At 44.2% G+C, this 17,690-nt stretch overlaps 1 protein-coding gene across 4 annotated transcripts in view; it reads right to left on the bottom strand.

Annotated features, from left to right (window-relative positions):
• PIKFYVE (phosphoinositide kinase, FYVE-type zinc finger containing) overlaps positions 1-17,690 on the bottom strand; it is a 98,837-nt gene that overhangs the window by 73,052 nt on the left and 8,095 nt on the right. For 3 of the 4 annotated variants that reach the window (XM_019554191.1, XM_019554192.1, XM_019554193.1), the window contains exons 3-6: positions 16,220-16,399; positions 10,676-10,794; positions 5,655-5,826; positions 4,666-4,873 (exon numbers count right to left, since the gene is read on the bottom strand). In XM_019554191.1, coding sequence (XP_019409736.1) covers positions 4,666-4,873; positions 5,655-5,826; positions 10,676-10,794; positions 16,220-16,399 — 679 coding nt within the window. Of the gene's footprint in view, positions 1-4,665; positions 4,874-5,654; positions 5,827-10,675; positions 10,795-11,585; positions 11,718-16,219; positions 16,400-17,690 lie in introns of those variants that run through there. The other variant, XM_019554194.1, reaches the window with a different exon arrangement.

Genomic DNA, 17,690 nt, shown 5'->3' with positions numbered 1-17,690 from the left:
CTTCCCGAAGCTTATATGGCCTACCCTGCTCCGATGGTAAATGACCCATCTGAAGGTGAGGGTTGGGGTCCAGGCACCCCTACCCACCTTTCACTGGGGTAAAAACTGGGTTGGCATTTCCTGGGGGCTCCTGAGCCACTGAGAAACCCCCCAGGCCACCCACTCCTGGCAGAGTGCAGTTTTAGGTCATGCCCTTCCTTACCTCCACGATGTTGCATAGAGCCTTGTAGCAAGGCAATGTTACTGCCTGGCCTGCCAACAGCAAACTGCTCTGTTTATATAGGCAGCCAGGGATCTAAAATGGCTGCTACAATCAAATACCTGCTGGCTGCTTGGCTCAGCCTGTAGAGTGGCAGGCACCAACAGTAACCTGCCACACTGGGACATTGCTCCCTGCCCCCAGGGGGGCTGTCTGCTACCAGGGCAGGCTCTGCCACCAGAGCCCAGGAAGGGACAACGTCCCCCTGCCCTAGCAGCAGGGTGCTCCTGGCCCCAGCTCCGCAGTCAGCCCAGGGGACTTGGAAAGAGCTTCAGGGGAGGGATAGGTGCTAGCTACTAGCAGGGGCTTGCTGCTTACTGCCTCATTGGTGGATAAAGGTAGGGGGCTGGGACCTGCCCCTCCTTCCAAGTCCTGTACCTTGATCACCTGATCAAGGCACAGGGCTGGGATCTGCCCCTGACTGGGACAGTTCCCAGATCCCAATCTGCATTTGGGAAGCAGGGGCCAGGAGATCCCCATCTCCCAGCACCAGCTCCACAGTCATGGGGCTAGCTAGCACTGGAAGATCCTTTTCTCCCAGCACCAGCCCCGTGGTTGAGATAAGCATCGCCCTACCCCTGCTCCTTGATTGTGATCTCGAGCATAACAACGCATCTTGTATAGATTCATCCCCTGCAACTAGGAAAAGAAATCCTCTTGCCTCTGAAGACATTACACTTTTCTACTATTAATGGTTCTCTTCTAGATACACTGAGATTTATTAGATTCCTCTTTCATTATTTCACCCTAATCCTGTACTTCTGCATTTAGAAAAATCCCTGTAAACAGTATATTAATGTTGTTCTTTCAATCTATTCCTCCTTAGGCATAAAAACACCATTATTTATGACTTAAATAACTGCTCTACACACCACTTCCCTTGCCTAAACTCTTAATAATTTTTTTCCACCAAGACAACTAGAGACTTCCATTTTGATGTCAAATAATTGTTCTAGTGATTTTTTAGACTGCTATGTAGAAAACTTACTTTCTGCTGTTACATGGGTGTAGATTGTAGCCATGTTGGTCCAAGGACATAGGCAGACAAGGTTCTTTGGGTGAATCTGATATCTTTTATTAGACCTTCATAGACATTAGGGCTAGAAGGGACCTTGGAAGATCACTGAGTCCAGCCCCCTGCCCGAAGGGCAGGAAATCAGCTGGGGTCATAGGATCCCAGCAAGATAAGCATCCAATTTTCCCTTGAAGGTGTTCAATGTAGGTGCCTGAACACCTCTGATGGCAGGCTATTCCAGAACTTGGGGGCTCTAACAGTAAAGAAGTTCTTCCTTATGTCCAGCCTGAAACAGTCTTGCAGTAGTTTATAACCATTCAACCTCGTCATCCCTTGGGGCGCTCTGGTGAACAAACATTCCCCTAGATACTGGTGTTCACCAATGGAAACTGTACAACAATGCAATGGAAACCGTACAACATGAAAAAGAAAAAAGTCAAATGCAACACCAACCCCTTACAACATTCCACCTTCAGACTTGATGAAAGTGAAAGCAGCAGCAAACCCTCAAATATCAAATCTCTTCACACACACACTTACCAAAAATGAAAAAAAAAAAATCTTTCCTTTCTAAAAGGCCTAAATTTTTGTCCAGAAAAATACCCTAATAAAATACTTCAGTGCGGAGAACTAGAAGAATTCTTCCGACACCCCCACCTGAAGGAATGTTTCCACAACCCAAATAAATCTAATTCTAACAACTCATCCTTTGACAACATTAAGGAAAAGAGCAACCCCAAAAAAACCCATCAGATTGGACACCTCACGGTGGACGAAACTCTAATGTTGACCGCTACATCGACTGCTTCAGGGAAAGAATGAACAATGAAATAAATCAACACACACCACCATAACCTCTCCCTACCAGAGAGAAAGACCACCAAATAGTAATAAAACCAACCATCCTAAACCGTGAAGACTACATAAAAGGAAGCTAACAGACAGCTGACACCACCCACTACAAAGAACTACAAGAAGATCCTACTCCCCTTTTCACCATGAAACTCAAAAATACCATCGAATAATTTCCATCAGAACTACAGACCTTGATCCCCCCCCACTACTTAACCCAGGGACTTTTGACATGCTCCCGATAATCCACAAACAAGGGAACTCTGGCAGACCTAGGGTTCCATGGTTGGATATGGTAACACAGGAAATATCAGGTTTCGCTGCCCTAAAACCACTCATCACCCAGAGAGCAAGTTTTGTCCAAGACACTACAGATTTTCTATGGAAACTTAAAAACACAGACCACCTTCCCAGCAACACCCTCCTAGCCACCATGGATGTTACCAGTTCATATAACAACAACCCACAAAAGAATGGCTTCCAAGCCTGCCTTATATACCTACCAGAGCAAGACAACAACTCAAGAGTAGACACCCAAAGACATTACTGACCTTATACCCTTCATCCTCGCACACAACAATTTCACTTTTAACAACTAATACTTCCTCCAGACCATGGGCAGGGCTATGGGCACCAAAATATAGTCCCACAGTATGCCAACTTTTTTATAAACCAACTGAAAGAAAAATTTCTCAAGGACTGCACCATCAAACCCTTGCTGTACTTAAAGGTATGTTGATGACGTCATCATTTGGACTGAAAACCTGCAATCTCTGATGGAGCTCCATCAGAAATTCAACAAATAACATTTCTCCATCTATCTCTTGAATACTCCAGCAACAGCGTCTCCATTTTAGACACGATGATCACTATCCAGAACGGTAAAATACAGACCACGTTATACAAGAAACCCACAGACCAACATACATTTCTGCACAGAACCAGCAATTGCCCTAAACACATCAAGAAAGCTGTGATGTACAGCCAAGCCCTCAGATACCACCAAATCTACACTGAGAAGAACATCTGGGATTGCCACCTCACTAATCTTAAAAGGCTTTCACACAACAAGGACACTCCTCCAGACAGACAGATTGCACGTTTGAAAGAGCCACCCGGATACCATGTGAAAAACTGCTGCAGTACAGCAAAAACACTCCACTAAAAATCACACCCCCCCCCCCTTCAAACCCACATGGAAAATCCTCAAACAATTGCAACCCATAGTAGAAGGAGATCCTATTCTTAAAGAGATCTTCCCAGAACCACCCATCCTAGTCTTCAAACAAGCATCAAACCTCGCTAACCTCATCAACAACAGAAGCAAACTTCCTACAGCCCAGAACATATCGGATCCAGACCATGCCATGACAAGAAATGTAAGACCTGCCAACACATCTCCACCACCCCCACAATTACACCTCACAACAGAGCCATCAGGATTCCTGGATCTTACAGCGGAACCTCCAAAAATAATACCTCTCATCCAATGCACCAAATGCCCTGACAAAAACTACGTAGGAAACACCAAACAACAACTGCACACCAGAATGAATGCACACTGATAATCTATCAAAGACAGGAATATCCAATTACCTGTGGGGGCACATTTCTCCCAAGAAAACCACTCTCAGTTCAAATCCTCAAACGGAACTTACAAAACAGTTTTTACAGACAAGCCTATGAACTTTACTTCATCAACCCCCTGGATACAAAAAAAACAAAAACAAAAAACCATGAACTAAATATAAACATTGGATTCACGACACATTATAACCTGCCTGACATCTGACTACCCAGGTACCTCTCCACTATTTACTTGCTACATTCATCCTTCTCTCTCCCCCTCCCCACCCCACCCAGCCTGCCTCTCACCCACTGACTTCTCAGTTTATACCTTCACTGACTGCCTGTCTTGCATGCATACCAACCCAGCCTCTGGTTGCTTTACTATTCATTCCATCCAGGAAGAGCACACACCAACTGCAGAGGCTTCCTCAGCCTGATGAAGAGCTTTTAAACCCACAAGCTTGCTCAGAATTTTTTTTCCCCCCCAACTATTTAAGTTGATCTAATTAAAGATATCAGATTCATCCAAAGAACCTTGTCCTTCTGCTGTTACTGTACACCAATTTACCAACATTCACCCAGCAAGCACTAACATTTAGTTCAATGGGCAAACAGGCATTTTTACTCCACTGACATGTGCCTTGATTCATCCATGGTAGAAAGAGAACAAATTCTTTTCATCTCCATGAAGCCACAAGTCCATTGTCACAATGAATGTTATTAATATCACCAGCTCCAGCCCAAGCCCAATTTTAAATGGGTTAGCAATTTAGACTCTTACCGCCTCACTAAAAAGGGGTGACTTCCCATGGAATCAATGGCTTCTCCACTTCAACGAAAGACAACATTAGAATAAAGCACAGATCATAACCCCAGTTTGTTGGATGCAAGTTGACAGCCTTTATCTAAGCAGAGGATAAACCAGAAAACTGGTTCCAATTCTATGACTGACTATAAAGCCATTCAGTACCTTTGCCAAGTGAGGTCCTCCTCAAGAAAGATGTTGCGGCTAGTTTTTCTACTTCCAACTGGCGTTCGTGGCTCACCCGGGTCCAGCACAGACACAGAGCAGGCAGTATCAGACAGGGCATTCAAGTCTTCACCAATAGAGTTACTGTCTGTGGAGTGTGCATAGCTTAGGGCTATTTTGCGGCAGTATGTGCATGCTCGGAGATCCCCTGTGGAAAGAGGAAGCAAGAAATAAACCCATAAAGATAATGCAAAGCTGTCTTGGGTGGATCTCAAGCCGCATCCCAATGGGAGTTGCCTTATTTCAGAACCTCTGCACAACCTCAAAACAAGCTTATTGCTTATTTGGAGCCAATATCCTGTACATTCATGAAAGCAGGGAATTCTTAAATATCTGATTTCAAGCAGTCTGCCTACCACCTCCTCACTGCAAAAGAAATCTTATGTTACTAAAACTGGTGTTTTATAGTTAGGAAAGGGGAGGATTATACATTAGTTGGCAGCTTGCATATGGCTTTCTTAGCCATTTTCAGATGGGGGGGGTGTTAAATTAAAAAAAAAAATAAAAAATGAGTTTATCCACAGTCACTAGATACCAGCAATTCCTGCTTTTTTAATAAACACACACTATTTAAAAGTGAAAATTGATCAAAGTATGCTCTACTGAATAATGACTAATCTAACACGGATACTGGCAAATTTTTCTGAAGCACTTCAAGAAATCAGCAGTTTGAGCCCCCATCACCTCCAAGCTGGAAAATCATTTCCAAGCTGGGAAATCAAAGAAGTTTGGGCCCCAATTCATCAAGACACTTGAGAAAATTAACACAGCAAAGGTCACCACGCAAATGTGTGCATACAGACACCCATTTATTTTACTAATGCTGCTCTGCAGATGAGCATTAAATGGGATCATCTCACTCTTACAAAATACAAACATCAGAAATCTAAGAAGTCCAGGGAGGTTTTTAGCACTCAAAAAATAACTACCTGTGTAACCCATAAATTTCCCAGGAATTTCCTGGTTACAACACCGGCTGCAGAAGATCTGCCCGCACAGCCGACAGTGGTGTCTGCGCCGGAAGGTGGTAAATTTTTCACTACAGTCATAACATTCTTTGCACTGGCTGTCTGGCATCCAATATTGCTTCAAGTCACTATCCTGTAAAGTTAAAGAGAAATAACATTAAGTGAAAATTACTACACAGGTAGCAAATAAAAAAAAGAAGAAAAAACACAAACACAAAATGGGCTCATTTATAGACATACGGAAGCTTATTTATTTGGAGCTAGAAGCAGGAGTCACAAGTACCAAGTCAAATGGCTTATTAAAGAACTCAACTGAACTCTTTTAATAAGAGTCTGTCTGGTTGGTCTATTTAATGGACCACGCAATCAAAAACCCATGATCTGTAAATAAAAGGTTTGAGTCACCTACTATGCAAAACATTGATTATTTTTCCTTCCTCTCCTCACCTTAAGCATGTAACAGGGCCCTAACTATTAAGGAAACAAACCTTACTGAAAACAATTAACCAAGGAACATTAAACTGTAACTATCAACATGGCATCTTCTAAATGCCAGGTCATAGTGGCCAACCTGCAGCGTAAGTGCCACAAATGGTATGGGCAGCCTGTGTGTGTGTGGCATGTGACAAATCAGGGAAGGGACAGGAAGCAGAGTGCCAGACAGAGCAGGAACACCAGATCAGACGGAGCACAAGGCAGGAAGCAAAACGAAGAGTAGGAGATCAGGCTAAGGATGGGATCAGGGAGGCACTCAGAGAGGGTACAAGGCCAATTTGTGGCATGCCTGCCAAAAAGGTTGGCCCCCACTGCTCTACATCATCACTTCGAATAGGCTTTACAGGAAATTAAAAAACGGGGGGGGGGGGGTGGAATATTCTGACATCCAGATTTTTGACAAAAGGCTTTGATATCAAATTTTATCTGTCCTGTTTTAGTTTTGTCCTGGATAGCTGTGAGTTGGAGAACCCCAATCAGTGGCTAAGTAAAAACCAACAGGGAGACTCAAATGCAGCAAGCTATGACAACTTTGACACTGAACAGGATAAAATGCATATGGGTACACATATCAAGGTTTAATTCTCATTTTAAAAGGGTCTGAAATGCAGAATGCACTTCTTGCTTGGGTATAGGCAACACAAATTACTGTTATGAGGCTGGATCCATCCCCCATGAACATCAAGAGGCAAGGAGAGGGGAGGGGATTGCTGAGCTTCACATGATTATACTGGGTATGATGGCATACTTTTTGTTAACAGTTCAGTTCTAGCTGTGGGCTATACAGCCAAACTGAACTTAGAGGAACAAGCTTTTCCCGGGGGGGGGGGAGGGCACGCGCTTGGGGGAAGCAGCCAGAAAGTAGCTCTAGAAAAAAGTGACTAATCTACAATGTTTTCAGTCAGTGAAACCAAAAAAGTGTTTTCTAAAGTGTTTACTCTTCAATACATGGAGGTTTTCAGAATTCTTGAAATATTTGGAAACCATGAAGCTAAGAATAACAACATTCTTCTACCTCTCTCCCCAAATATGCCTTGGAAGAAACTGGAAGGGTTTTTTCTTAAGACAACAGATTTTGAAGCCTGAAAGCCAATGTTCTTTGAGCTCTTGTATCTCATACATTACAAAACAACTTCCTGTGCAATAAACATTGTTTTAAAACAGGGGTGGGCAAAATACAGCTAGATCCAGATGGCCCACTGAGGGATTTTGTCTGGCCTGCAGCAGGTCCCTCAGTCCCACCCAGCCCTGGGTTAAAGGGTAGCCTGGGCCCTGGTGCTTGCAACTGGTCCCACCACCCCCGGGTGAGCAGTGGGGCAGGGGCAGCACAGTGGCCAGACTCGCTTCCTGGCAGCAGCGGCTCCTTCTGGCTGCTGCCATTGCCAGACCTGGCCCCACTGCCTGGGCACCCCAGGCTGTCTGCCCTGCACCCACTGCCAGGGTGGGAACTGCGGGGCCAGACATGTGAATGGGATGGGGCCATGGGCAAACAAGGCCAGGATCATGTAGTGGTGAGTGTGTGGGTGGGGCCAAACCATGATCTGCTGCCCACATGGCCCTTTGACAGGCACAGGTTTCGCAGGCAGAGAGCAGATCATGGCTCTTCCCTGGGTCTCGGCCCCATGCTGTCATTACCTCAAGATCCTGGATCCGGCCCTGGACAAAGCCCCCGACCCACCCATGGCCCCATCCCATCTGCCTACCTACATTGGTCCTGGCCAGTCTCCATGGAGACCCCAGGATCACCAGGCAGTGACAGAGCAGGGCTGGGGGCAAAGCCATAATCAGCTCTTGCCCACAAAACCGGTGCCCATCACAGAGGTGCATAGGCACTGGAGTATGGCTCTGCCCCAGGCCCTGGCCCCATGCCATCACCACCTGGCAATCCCAGCCCTGCCTGCCATTCCCACTCCTGGAAGCTGCTCCCCACCCACCTCCAGTCCCATCCCAGCCAAATACGGAGAAGAGCCACTTAGGGAGTTTTTCTGAAGGTTTGGGGAGGTGGGGCAGGGGACACAAGCCCAACTGCCCACCCTTCTTTTAGATTCTACAGGGCTTGAAGCAGCTGAACTGGAAGTACCTTTCCCAAGTTAGCAATGCAGCATGTTAGAGGGCATTCAAGGCCAGGTTCTACTTTGAATTAACCAAGCGTCCCTCAATGGCTCTCTCAAGTCTAGACCATGCAGTACAACCTTCTGCCATGTGCCCCTTATGAAGATGTTGTTGTATAGCTTGACCAGCTCCTGAGCGGAAGAAAGCTTTAGTCATTCCAGACAACACAAGTACTGACACATTTTGATGGAATAGTGTGAAGCAGTTTATACAGGCACTGCCACACTGACAGAGCCTCGTGTGTAGCATGCTCACTACTTCTAATAGCAAATCGCACTGAACAATCACAGCTTGATTGCCATTAACAGTAATGAGTTCAGCCATGGTTATCCCTCAAGAGCTTGGAAAATGCCTTAAGTCTTCTTCCAAAGGACCTGACACACATTTTTGTCAAAACCCTGTACAACAAATTCCTGCCTTAGTTCCGATTTGTAATGAGACTGGTTTAGGCTTTCCTTCGCCAAGACAATCTTTCTATATTGGAGGCAGCATGCCAGTGCCACAGCTGAACTCCATTTTGTTTCATTTTTTCCCCACACTGACCTGTCTGATCCTTTTAAATAAAGCTCAGTTCTCCTGGCCAGTGTAGAAGGAACCAATAGCATGCATAACAAGTTAAATGTATTCCTTGCAAGCTAAACTACCCAAAGAAGGCAGCTAATTTACTTTCCTCAGTTCCCCTGAAGTCTAATCAGGAACCATAAAGATTGCCTAAAGTTAAGAACAACAGGAAGCAGCTTTTTAGTAGCAGACCCAGCTACACACCAGAGATAGATCCCAAGCTCCTGAATTCAAAATCTTAACAGAGCTATTCCAATGCTTGTAGGATTGCACCAACAGAGATTTTTGGGGCCAATACCGATGGCCAGTTTTTAAACAAATCATATCAGGAGATACCAATCCAGCAGCCTGGCAACAGAGAGCAGTGTCTGGCTGGTAAGTCTGGTGTAGGGGAAGGGAAGGGACATGGGGGGGAAAGCAGACAGAGGTCACCGCAGTGAAGGAGGGAGCGGGGCTGGTGCAGGGGCAGTCACTGAACAGCTGAGGAAGAACAGGGCACAGGATGGAGCTGCAGCTCATTGGGGGAGGGGCCATGGGGAGGTGGGGGGGGGAGGGAAGTGTCACTGCATGTACCCCAGTAGGATATGGGGGGCATGTGCCCCTCAAATCCATACACAGGGGTGGGAGCAACCACAACTCCATCCTGCCCCAGCTGTGCAGCACCAGCCCCATTCCCTCACTGTGGGGGCCTCGGTCTGCCCATGTCCCTTTCCCCACAACAGCCTTACCAGCCAGACACTGCTCTCCACACTGCTGGGCGTGCACCAGGCCACCTGCATGCTGCGCTGCAGCTGTGCACACGCATGCAGCATTTATCAGATACATTTTCAGCCACATCAGCCAAAAAGGCCAACTGCCAATAACATCAATTTTCTTTCTTTTAAAATCAGTGCTGATACAATATGGGACCAATGTATCGGTGCACATCTAAATGCTAGTGACTAGACCCTGCCAAACTGTAGCTAGCAAAAAAGGAAATGAGAGGTTGAGGCCTCTCCTGAGACCAGAACATGGTGGGAGTGGCAAGATAGCTTGCACTTTTACTAATCAGATTTCTCTTCCAGGATGGCAACAAAAATACTACAAATCAGTTGTCTGGATTTCCAGTTCACTCATCATTAGATAGATAAAAGTGACGGGGTAGAGAGTCAGCTCCAATAAATTCATGTGCTAAGAATCCTGATTTGTGCCTCCTCAGCATTGTATCATGTTGTGAATAAAACATGACACATCATGCCTCCAACCTATGTGACTTCACAGGGATTTCTCTTCCCAACCTTTATTTTTATACTGCCAGCCTCAAGGCAGAAGTGGGGGCAAGTTAGCAGAACCCATGTAACCTTCTCTCAGCCAGATCAACACCTAATAGAGCAGTCTTTTATACAAGTGTTGTCAGTTTGTTACAACATCAGATGAGCGTACTTAAATCTAGAAGCATCCTGAAACTCAGATTTCCAAAACTTTAAAATAACAACTATTTTTACAATACCTGATCTGCTCTTGGCTAGAATTTGGAATAATGGAATTGTAAAACTACAGGATGGGGAGGAACTGCAGTTCCTTGAATTCTGTGATTAATTAGGTCAAAAACAGAATTCAGCTTGAACTGTTTCTCTATTCCTCCCACCCCTACTCAACCACTGTGCTTATTCATTCTGTTCCAACAAACATTACATGAAAATCACCAAGGAAGTGTCGTGATTTTTTTCAGCTTCTTGAATTGCAAGTGGAAAAAAGTAACACAAAGCCCTGTAACATTTAAAATTTCTGCATGCTTTAATTGACCTAATTTCTGAAAAGCCCTAATACAGTACCTGACTTTTCCCCTCCATGATTTCTTTGAGGCGTTTTAAGACTGTGCTGAGACTCCTTAGTTGAACTGCTGTTCGAGGATCATGACCTCCAAGAGAGGGTTCCACTTTCCTTTGATTGTCTGGAGAATGGAGAAAAGATGGAAGGTGGGGGGGGAAAAAGGAGGGCAGATAGGCTCATCCAAATCTCAGAAACGCTTACATCACATAATGCAAAACTCCACTGAAAGGTAAGTTCAGTAGAACACGCAGTTTAGGAAGTTAACAGATGAATTATTACTTTAAAAAAAGACTTGTTTATGCCAGATTGAGTTTGTAATAACCAGAAATGAAGATGTGGTTATACAGATAAAATACCTACTTAAAATGTATTAGAAATCTAGGTGAAAACTTAATGATTTGCATTATCTTCCAAAATTATTGTAAGTGTCATACCAATGTTTTTTAGAGACTAAATGCAAGTTCAAACAGTGCCTTCCCACCCCTCCAGGACACACATTTGAAGTTTCCTTTTTAAATGCAGAATAGTGAAATCACAAGACAACTGCAGCCTGGAATTTTAATTTAGTCTAGTAGTATCCAACTAGAACTACTCATGAAAATCAATACACTTAGAACACAAATAAAGTGCATTCATAAATTAAAATCAAACAGGCAAAAATATGGTTCATATAGTTTAAAGCTATTTTTACCCAGAAATTCCCACTTGCTGCACTTTGTTTCATTTACTAGAAGCTGAAGCTAATAAAAAAGTTGAACATCTTTGGTATTTAGGATACAAAATCTCTCTCCAAATTATTTACATCATTCGTTTCATCATGTAACATCTCTTTCTACTGAATATTAAAAATGGAAACTGAAAGCTATTTTTCCCTATACAATTAGCTATTCAGGACAGTTCAAAGTTCTTTACCAGTTCTGTCATTCTCCATTTGGCTAGCATTTTATGTTTTTTCCCTCCCTCGTACAAGCAGCAGCAGAAACAGACATGGCAGCTTTTTGTTTACTGCGTTATATCTTGCTGATGTCAGCGTTCCTGCCCACAACGCTAACAAAACTACATCAGTTAACTGCTTCTGTACAGTACAAATCAGGCTTTCAGTTTTGGGCAGTGGATGAAGAGGACTTTATTTTAGATTCCTAAAGCACTACAGTTAACTAAAAAAAACTCTTCTGGATAATCCTATTCCCAAAGGTTCAATTAGCCCCAAAGAAAAAAGAAATGGGGGCTTTGTCCAAAGCCTGGAGATTTGCAACAGAAATGGGAAGTTATAAATAAATAAATAAATAAAATTCTAAATGAGCACCTGACATTTTAGAGATTTTATTCACCACCTAACAGTATCACATGGCTAAACTCAGGGCCATATCTGGACTATTGCTTACTCCAGTAATCATCAATCAGGATGCTATGGCACCCCAGAATGCCATGACATCTTTTCCAAGGGTGCTAAGGGTGCTGTTAGGTATGCAAACATGATCCACAAGATAAACCCAAGAATTTCAAATATGAATTTACAGTGTTAAAGCCATTCTTCTCTCCCATGGTCGTTCCAAGTTCTTTGCAACAGAAGAATTGCCCTTTTGGCTTTCACTCTTTTTTGACTCCAGAAAAATAAGAGCTGGCATTTTTTTAATCTAAGCCATTTAGTCTAGAAAAAGGTTAAGAACCAGTAGTCTATAGTATTTGGGTCCAACATTTTAATGACGTTTAATTAATCCTCCAGGTCACAAGAAAACAGAAGTATTACTTCAAATATTGACTTCAGCCCTGTGTCCAACAGGAGCTTCCAGTTATCCAGCAACTGCTTTCAGGGTTGTAATGCCTCAATTTGCAGATTAAAAGGAGATAAAATTGAAATAAAGCAACAAAACTTCCCCAAAAGCCAGGCCCTCATACCTGTGCTTGGCTACCTACACATGAATGCTCTTTAAAAAAAAGGAGTGGTTCAAAAAACAAAACAAAACAAAACAACAAAAAAAAAAAAAAATCAGAAATTCTAGATTATATGCAAGACAGCAGCACAGAAATGCAATTTTAATGTATGTGTCTTTATGAACTGAACTATCTCTATGCTTTAAGTATAACATTTAAGAGGATTATCTCAGTGTCCCATGAACATTTACAGCTAAAACTAGGAGACGCTATCCAAGTTTTAGGTCTGGTCACCTCTCTCCCTTCCTCCACCACAAGTCTCTCCTTTGCCTGACAAGAACTTCCTCTTCAGTCTTTTTCCTTCCCAGCAATCTTACTTTATTTCCATTAAATGTCCTTGCCACTCCCTACCTTCCTCCTGTGTTAAAACCAATACTAATAGCATTAGTGGTTGCATCCACGAGACCCTTACCTGTGCAGTAACATTGCATGGCATGAACCACAATGCAAAGCTACTGCGCAGCCAGCAATGACCTACTGAGCAGCCAGCATCACAAGGACATGTAGGGACAAGGTGTCCATGAAATTTGTAAAGCTATGCATCTAGCAAGTACACTGAGAGCACAGTTGAAATCGCAGACAGAATTTTGAGTCGGTAATCACACATTCTATTTTTCCTCCCACCACCGTCTCCCTAAGAGCTAGACAAGTCATCTGGTCTCTTTGTGCTTCAGCTTACCTGCTTATTTAAACCATGAAAATTTTAAGAGTCACAAGAGACACAACCATCTTCACAAAAAGAGCTAGATGTACAATAGTTAGTTAGAGGGCTAAATAGGCAGCTAGGCACCTAGTGAGATTTACAAGAGAATGTGAAACTAGATCCCACAAACATCAAAAGTTGTTTCGGACCATAAAAGCTTTTGCAAATACCAGTGAAAAAGTGACTGCATCTTTCAGAGTCTAAGTTGGCCTCCATCCTGTTTTGTTTCATTTTAAAAGTATAGAGTCTCAGGTTCTGGGAAGCACTCTTAGTTCAGTATTTTTCAAAAGTGACCAAAAAACTAGAAGACCAAGTCAACCTGCAAGACAAGGTTTTAGAATATCCTAGGGAAGAAAGGACCCTTTTTTTTTTTAAAAAAAATCGGCTCCAAAAGTAAATTCCTGATAATTCCACCGCTCATTTTTCCACAGCTTGTAACTGGATTTGTTTTACCAGATTTATGGGGCATTTCTAAAAATGCATCAGGGAGCTAATCACAGATTGCCTGCATAATGATGCGTTTGTACACTATTCTAGAGAATACAAATCCAATTCACTGTAGCTTTGTTCTGGTTTACAGTACTTTATTGGACTTCCACTGAAATTCGATCAGACACCTGGATCAGAACTGAATGCAGCAACAAAATCAGACCCAGGTAAAACCAAGAAACTTTGTACTATGGCAACCTTTAGTTCCCTCATACCCAACAATGCATTTGTCTCCAAGGTTTTCAACCAGAATACCCCCAGATGCTTGTGAAGAGTGTTAGTAGGTGTGAACAAATAAATACAGGCTTAAGCTTGTCCCTGCCTGACTGCTCTCCCCACTCCCAACTGCCTGGCTTCTCTTCAAAGAGGTAAAGACTGTAATATATAAATTACTTATTGAAATAGAATGCCACTCAATTCACAAGAGTTATGGAGGGGAGAGGATATCAAGTCTACCACGGTGTCCTCAGGTAGAAAAAGTTAAGAACCACTGATCTAGTCATTCTGTACCCATACACCTGTGGTACTTTACATCTTCAGAAACTGACAGCAACAGCAATTGCTTCACCTAACCACAGCTAGCAGCAGGTAGACAGCATGAGCTATGTTAGAGAGCAAGGAAGAGGACAAAGACATATGACAACAAGATGTGGGGAAAAAGTGGACCCACTAGAGGAGAGGGACAGGCTGCAAACACGTCTGGATAGGTTACAGGGGTGGGTGGATGAAAACAGGATGGGTTTCATACTGACAAATGCAGGGTGCTGCACCTGGGGAGGAAGAACCAGCAGCATACCTACAGGCTGGGGAACTCCCTTCTTGTCAGCACAGAGGCAGAAAAGGATCCTGGAGTCATTATCAACTCCGAGATGAATACAGGCCGACAATGTGGGGACACAGTCAGGAAGGCTAATCGCACTTTGTCATGCATCCACAGATGCATCACAAGCAGGTCCAAGGAGGTGATCCTCCCACTCTATGCAACATATGCCCAGGCCGCAGTTGGAGTACTGCGTCCAGTTCCAGGCACCGCACTGCAGGAGGGATGTGGACAACATCAACAGGGTCCAGAGGAGGGCCACTCATGATCAGGGGCAGCAGGGCAGGCCCTACGAGGGGAGGCTACGGGACCTGAACCTGTTCAGCCTCCACAAAAGAAGGTTGAGAGGGGATCTGGTGGCCATCTACAAACTGACAAAGGGGGACCAGCAGGCAATGGGAGAGTCCCTGTTCTCCTGAGCACTACCAGGAGTAACTAGGAATAACAGCCATAAGTTGACAGAGTAGGTTCAAGCTGGACATTAAAAGGTGCTACTTCACTGTCAGGGCGGCTAGGAGCTGGAACGAACTTCCAAGGGAAATGGTGCTCACTCCTACCCTGGGGGGTCTTCAGAAGAATGCTAGATAGACACCTAGCCAGGGTCATTTGACCCCAGCATTCTTTCCTGCCCATGGTAGGGGGTGAGACTTGATGATGTGCTCAGGTCCCTTCCGACCCTACCAACTATGAAACCGATATTCTTCTAGGCCAGCAGTGCTCAGCCTCCAGACTGCGAGCCAAATGCAGCCACAGAGCGTTGGAATCCAGTTTTCTGGACGCCACACAGATTAGGAAATTTGGCAGTGGGGGAGCAGTGACACTACTGCTACCCCTCCCTGCTACCAGAATCCAAAGCCCGGTGGGGTGGGTCTGAGCTGGGCCACAACGCTGCCCCTGCATGGCCAGATCAAAGCCAGGTCATTCCCCCTTCCCTCTAGGCCAGGAGGTTGGGCTGGGCTGTGCTCTCTCCTCCCCAAGGGGGCCAGGCTACTCCCCTTCCCTGTACCCAGCCATGCTGAGGTAAGCCAATCCCCCTGCCTCCCACAGGGCTGGGCCAAGCCCTCCTCCACTACATGGCTAAATTGGGGTCAGGCCAATCCCCACCACAGCCTCCTGCGCAGCCAGATGAGGCCCCACTAGATCCAGCCTGCAGACAGATCAAGCACTGCCCATCTGGCCCATCAGCCAAAAAAGTTAAGCACCACTGTTTTAAGTAATTAGATATATCCATATCAGCCACCCTTTGCTTGGTCTGTAGCTGCTCCTCTTTAACTTCAAAGGTTTGCTGCCCTCTACTCCTTTAAAACGGAGATTTTCATTTACATACCAAAACTAAAGCAAAAGCAATTTTTTTTAACCAGGTACTTAGGCTCTTGCTGCTGCTTTTCCAGATCTGAAGAAGGGCATTTTGTGCCTTGATCCTGAACAGATAATCTTGCTTTTCAGTTTTTGCACCAGTTTACGTAGCATTAGACTAGCTACTGAAACTGTTCAAGTCAGCTCCTTGCCATGCTTTTGTTAGCTGGAGATTGTACCTCCCTTCATAGAGTTACCAAACAATTAACATATACCTTATTTTAATACTTTGTGCTGCCTTACCTAAGGTTGTGGAAGACCTTCTTTGTAGTTCACCAGTGAGCTGCTTTTTATAAGGAACAGGCGACCTCAGAGACTGTGTTCGGGAGGGATGCTGAGGACTGGCCCATGTCCCGCTCAGTGCTTGTGAATCACTCGATCCAGTTTCTGCTCTCTCTGCAGCAGATGAGAGCCTACCATCATCTAGGCAGAAGAAACCAGTTGGTCACATGACAGAAATTCATTATCACATGCAAGTCTGAAGCCACAGAAACTGTGCTGATACTTAGTTTAAAATATAGTAGTGTCCAAGAAGCCCATCTGGATTGAGGGTCCCGCTGACTTAGGTACTACACAAACACAGGGCAGGACTGGAAGAGAAGAAATAGTATAAAACCTGTAGGTTAAGGCAGGAACTGGTCTCATTCTGTAGTCTATTCTCGCCATTAAGAGATATGAACACAAATTAGAACAGATGTAATTTCTGCACATAAACGAAGCAGGAATTGTTCTCACCATTACCAGACTCAGTCTTTTGAAGACTCCGGATTTACAAAACAGTTTTTCAAGTATTCTGGCTGCATCAATATATACAATCTTTCAATAAATTCAACTTTTTCAGACAGCAGGCTCAACACAGGCAAGAGAGATTCCTGCTTGTTTCAACAAGATGCTCATTCTGTGCCTTACTCCAAAAGTCCTTCTGCCCCATTCTTTAAAAAAGGGCTTGTCCAACTGGTGGCCCACTGACAAAGTTCACATGCAGCCCTCAGATTCCCACCCAGATTGCCACTGCCCTAATGTTCCAATAGCTCGATGCTCCCCCTCCCTCCCCTGGCTTCTGCTCCATGTGACATGCCCTGACCCTGGATGCAGCTGGGTGCACACCTCTGAGATGCTCCCAATTATTATGGATATAACATCCTGCCCCATAACATATATCCTTTTACCAGTCAGGCTTCTTTACTGACACATTTGACTGGAAGAATATCTACAGCCTTTCAGACAAAGATCACAAACCCAATCTTCCAGTTCTAATCAAATATTTGGGTAGATTTTCTTTAAAAACTAATTCCTTGCCTGAGTTAGGCTGTGATACCTTACATTGGCACCTATTATGCATAACTAGGCAACTGTAAATTCTCAGAGTTTTCTTTTCCCAACTACTTGGACTTCAATCCTCCAGGTGTAAACAGCTTTTGTTCTTCCGGAAGTCCTCTTTGACTGGCTATCATACAAGAGCATAAAACTACACCCATAAAATTATAAACTTATGCAAACTTCAAAATTAAACATTGCTCATCTTTAGTATTTATAGACACCAAACACTGTATCAGTAAACCTAATTCAGGGAAACATGCAAACATTCCTTGACCTCCACCAGAACAGAGCAGGTTTTCATAGATTCATAGATGCTAGGGTCGGAAGGGACCTCAATAGATCGAGTCCGACCCCCTGCATAAGCAGGAAAGAGTGCTGGGCCTACATTACCCCA

Source organism: Crocodylus porosus, unplaced genomic scaffold (assembly GCF_001723895.1).
Source record: "Crocodylus porosus isolate Cpor-Errol unplaced genomic scaffold, CroPor_comp1, whole genome shotgun sequence".
Classification (NCBI taxonomy): Eukaryota; Metazoa; Chordata; order Crocodylia; family Crocodylidae; genus Crocodylus; species Crocodylus porosus.
This window is presented reverse-complemented; position numbering and strand designations above follow the sequence as displayed.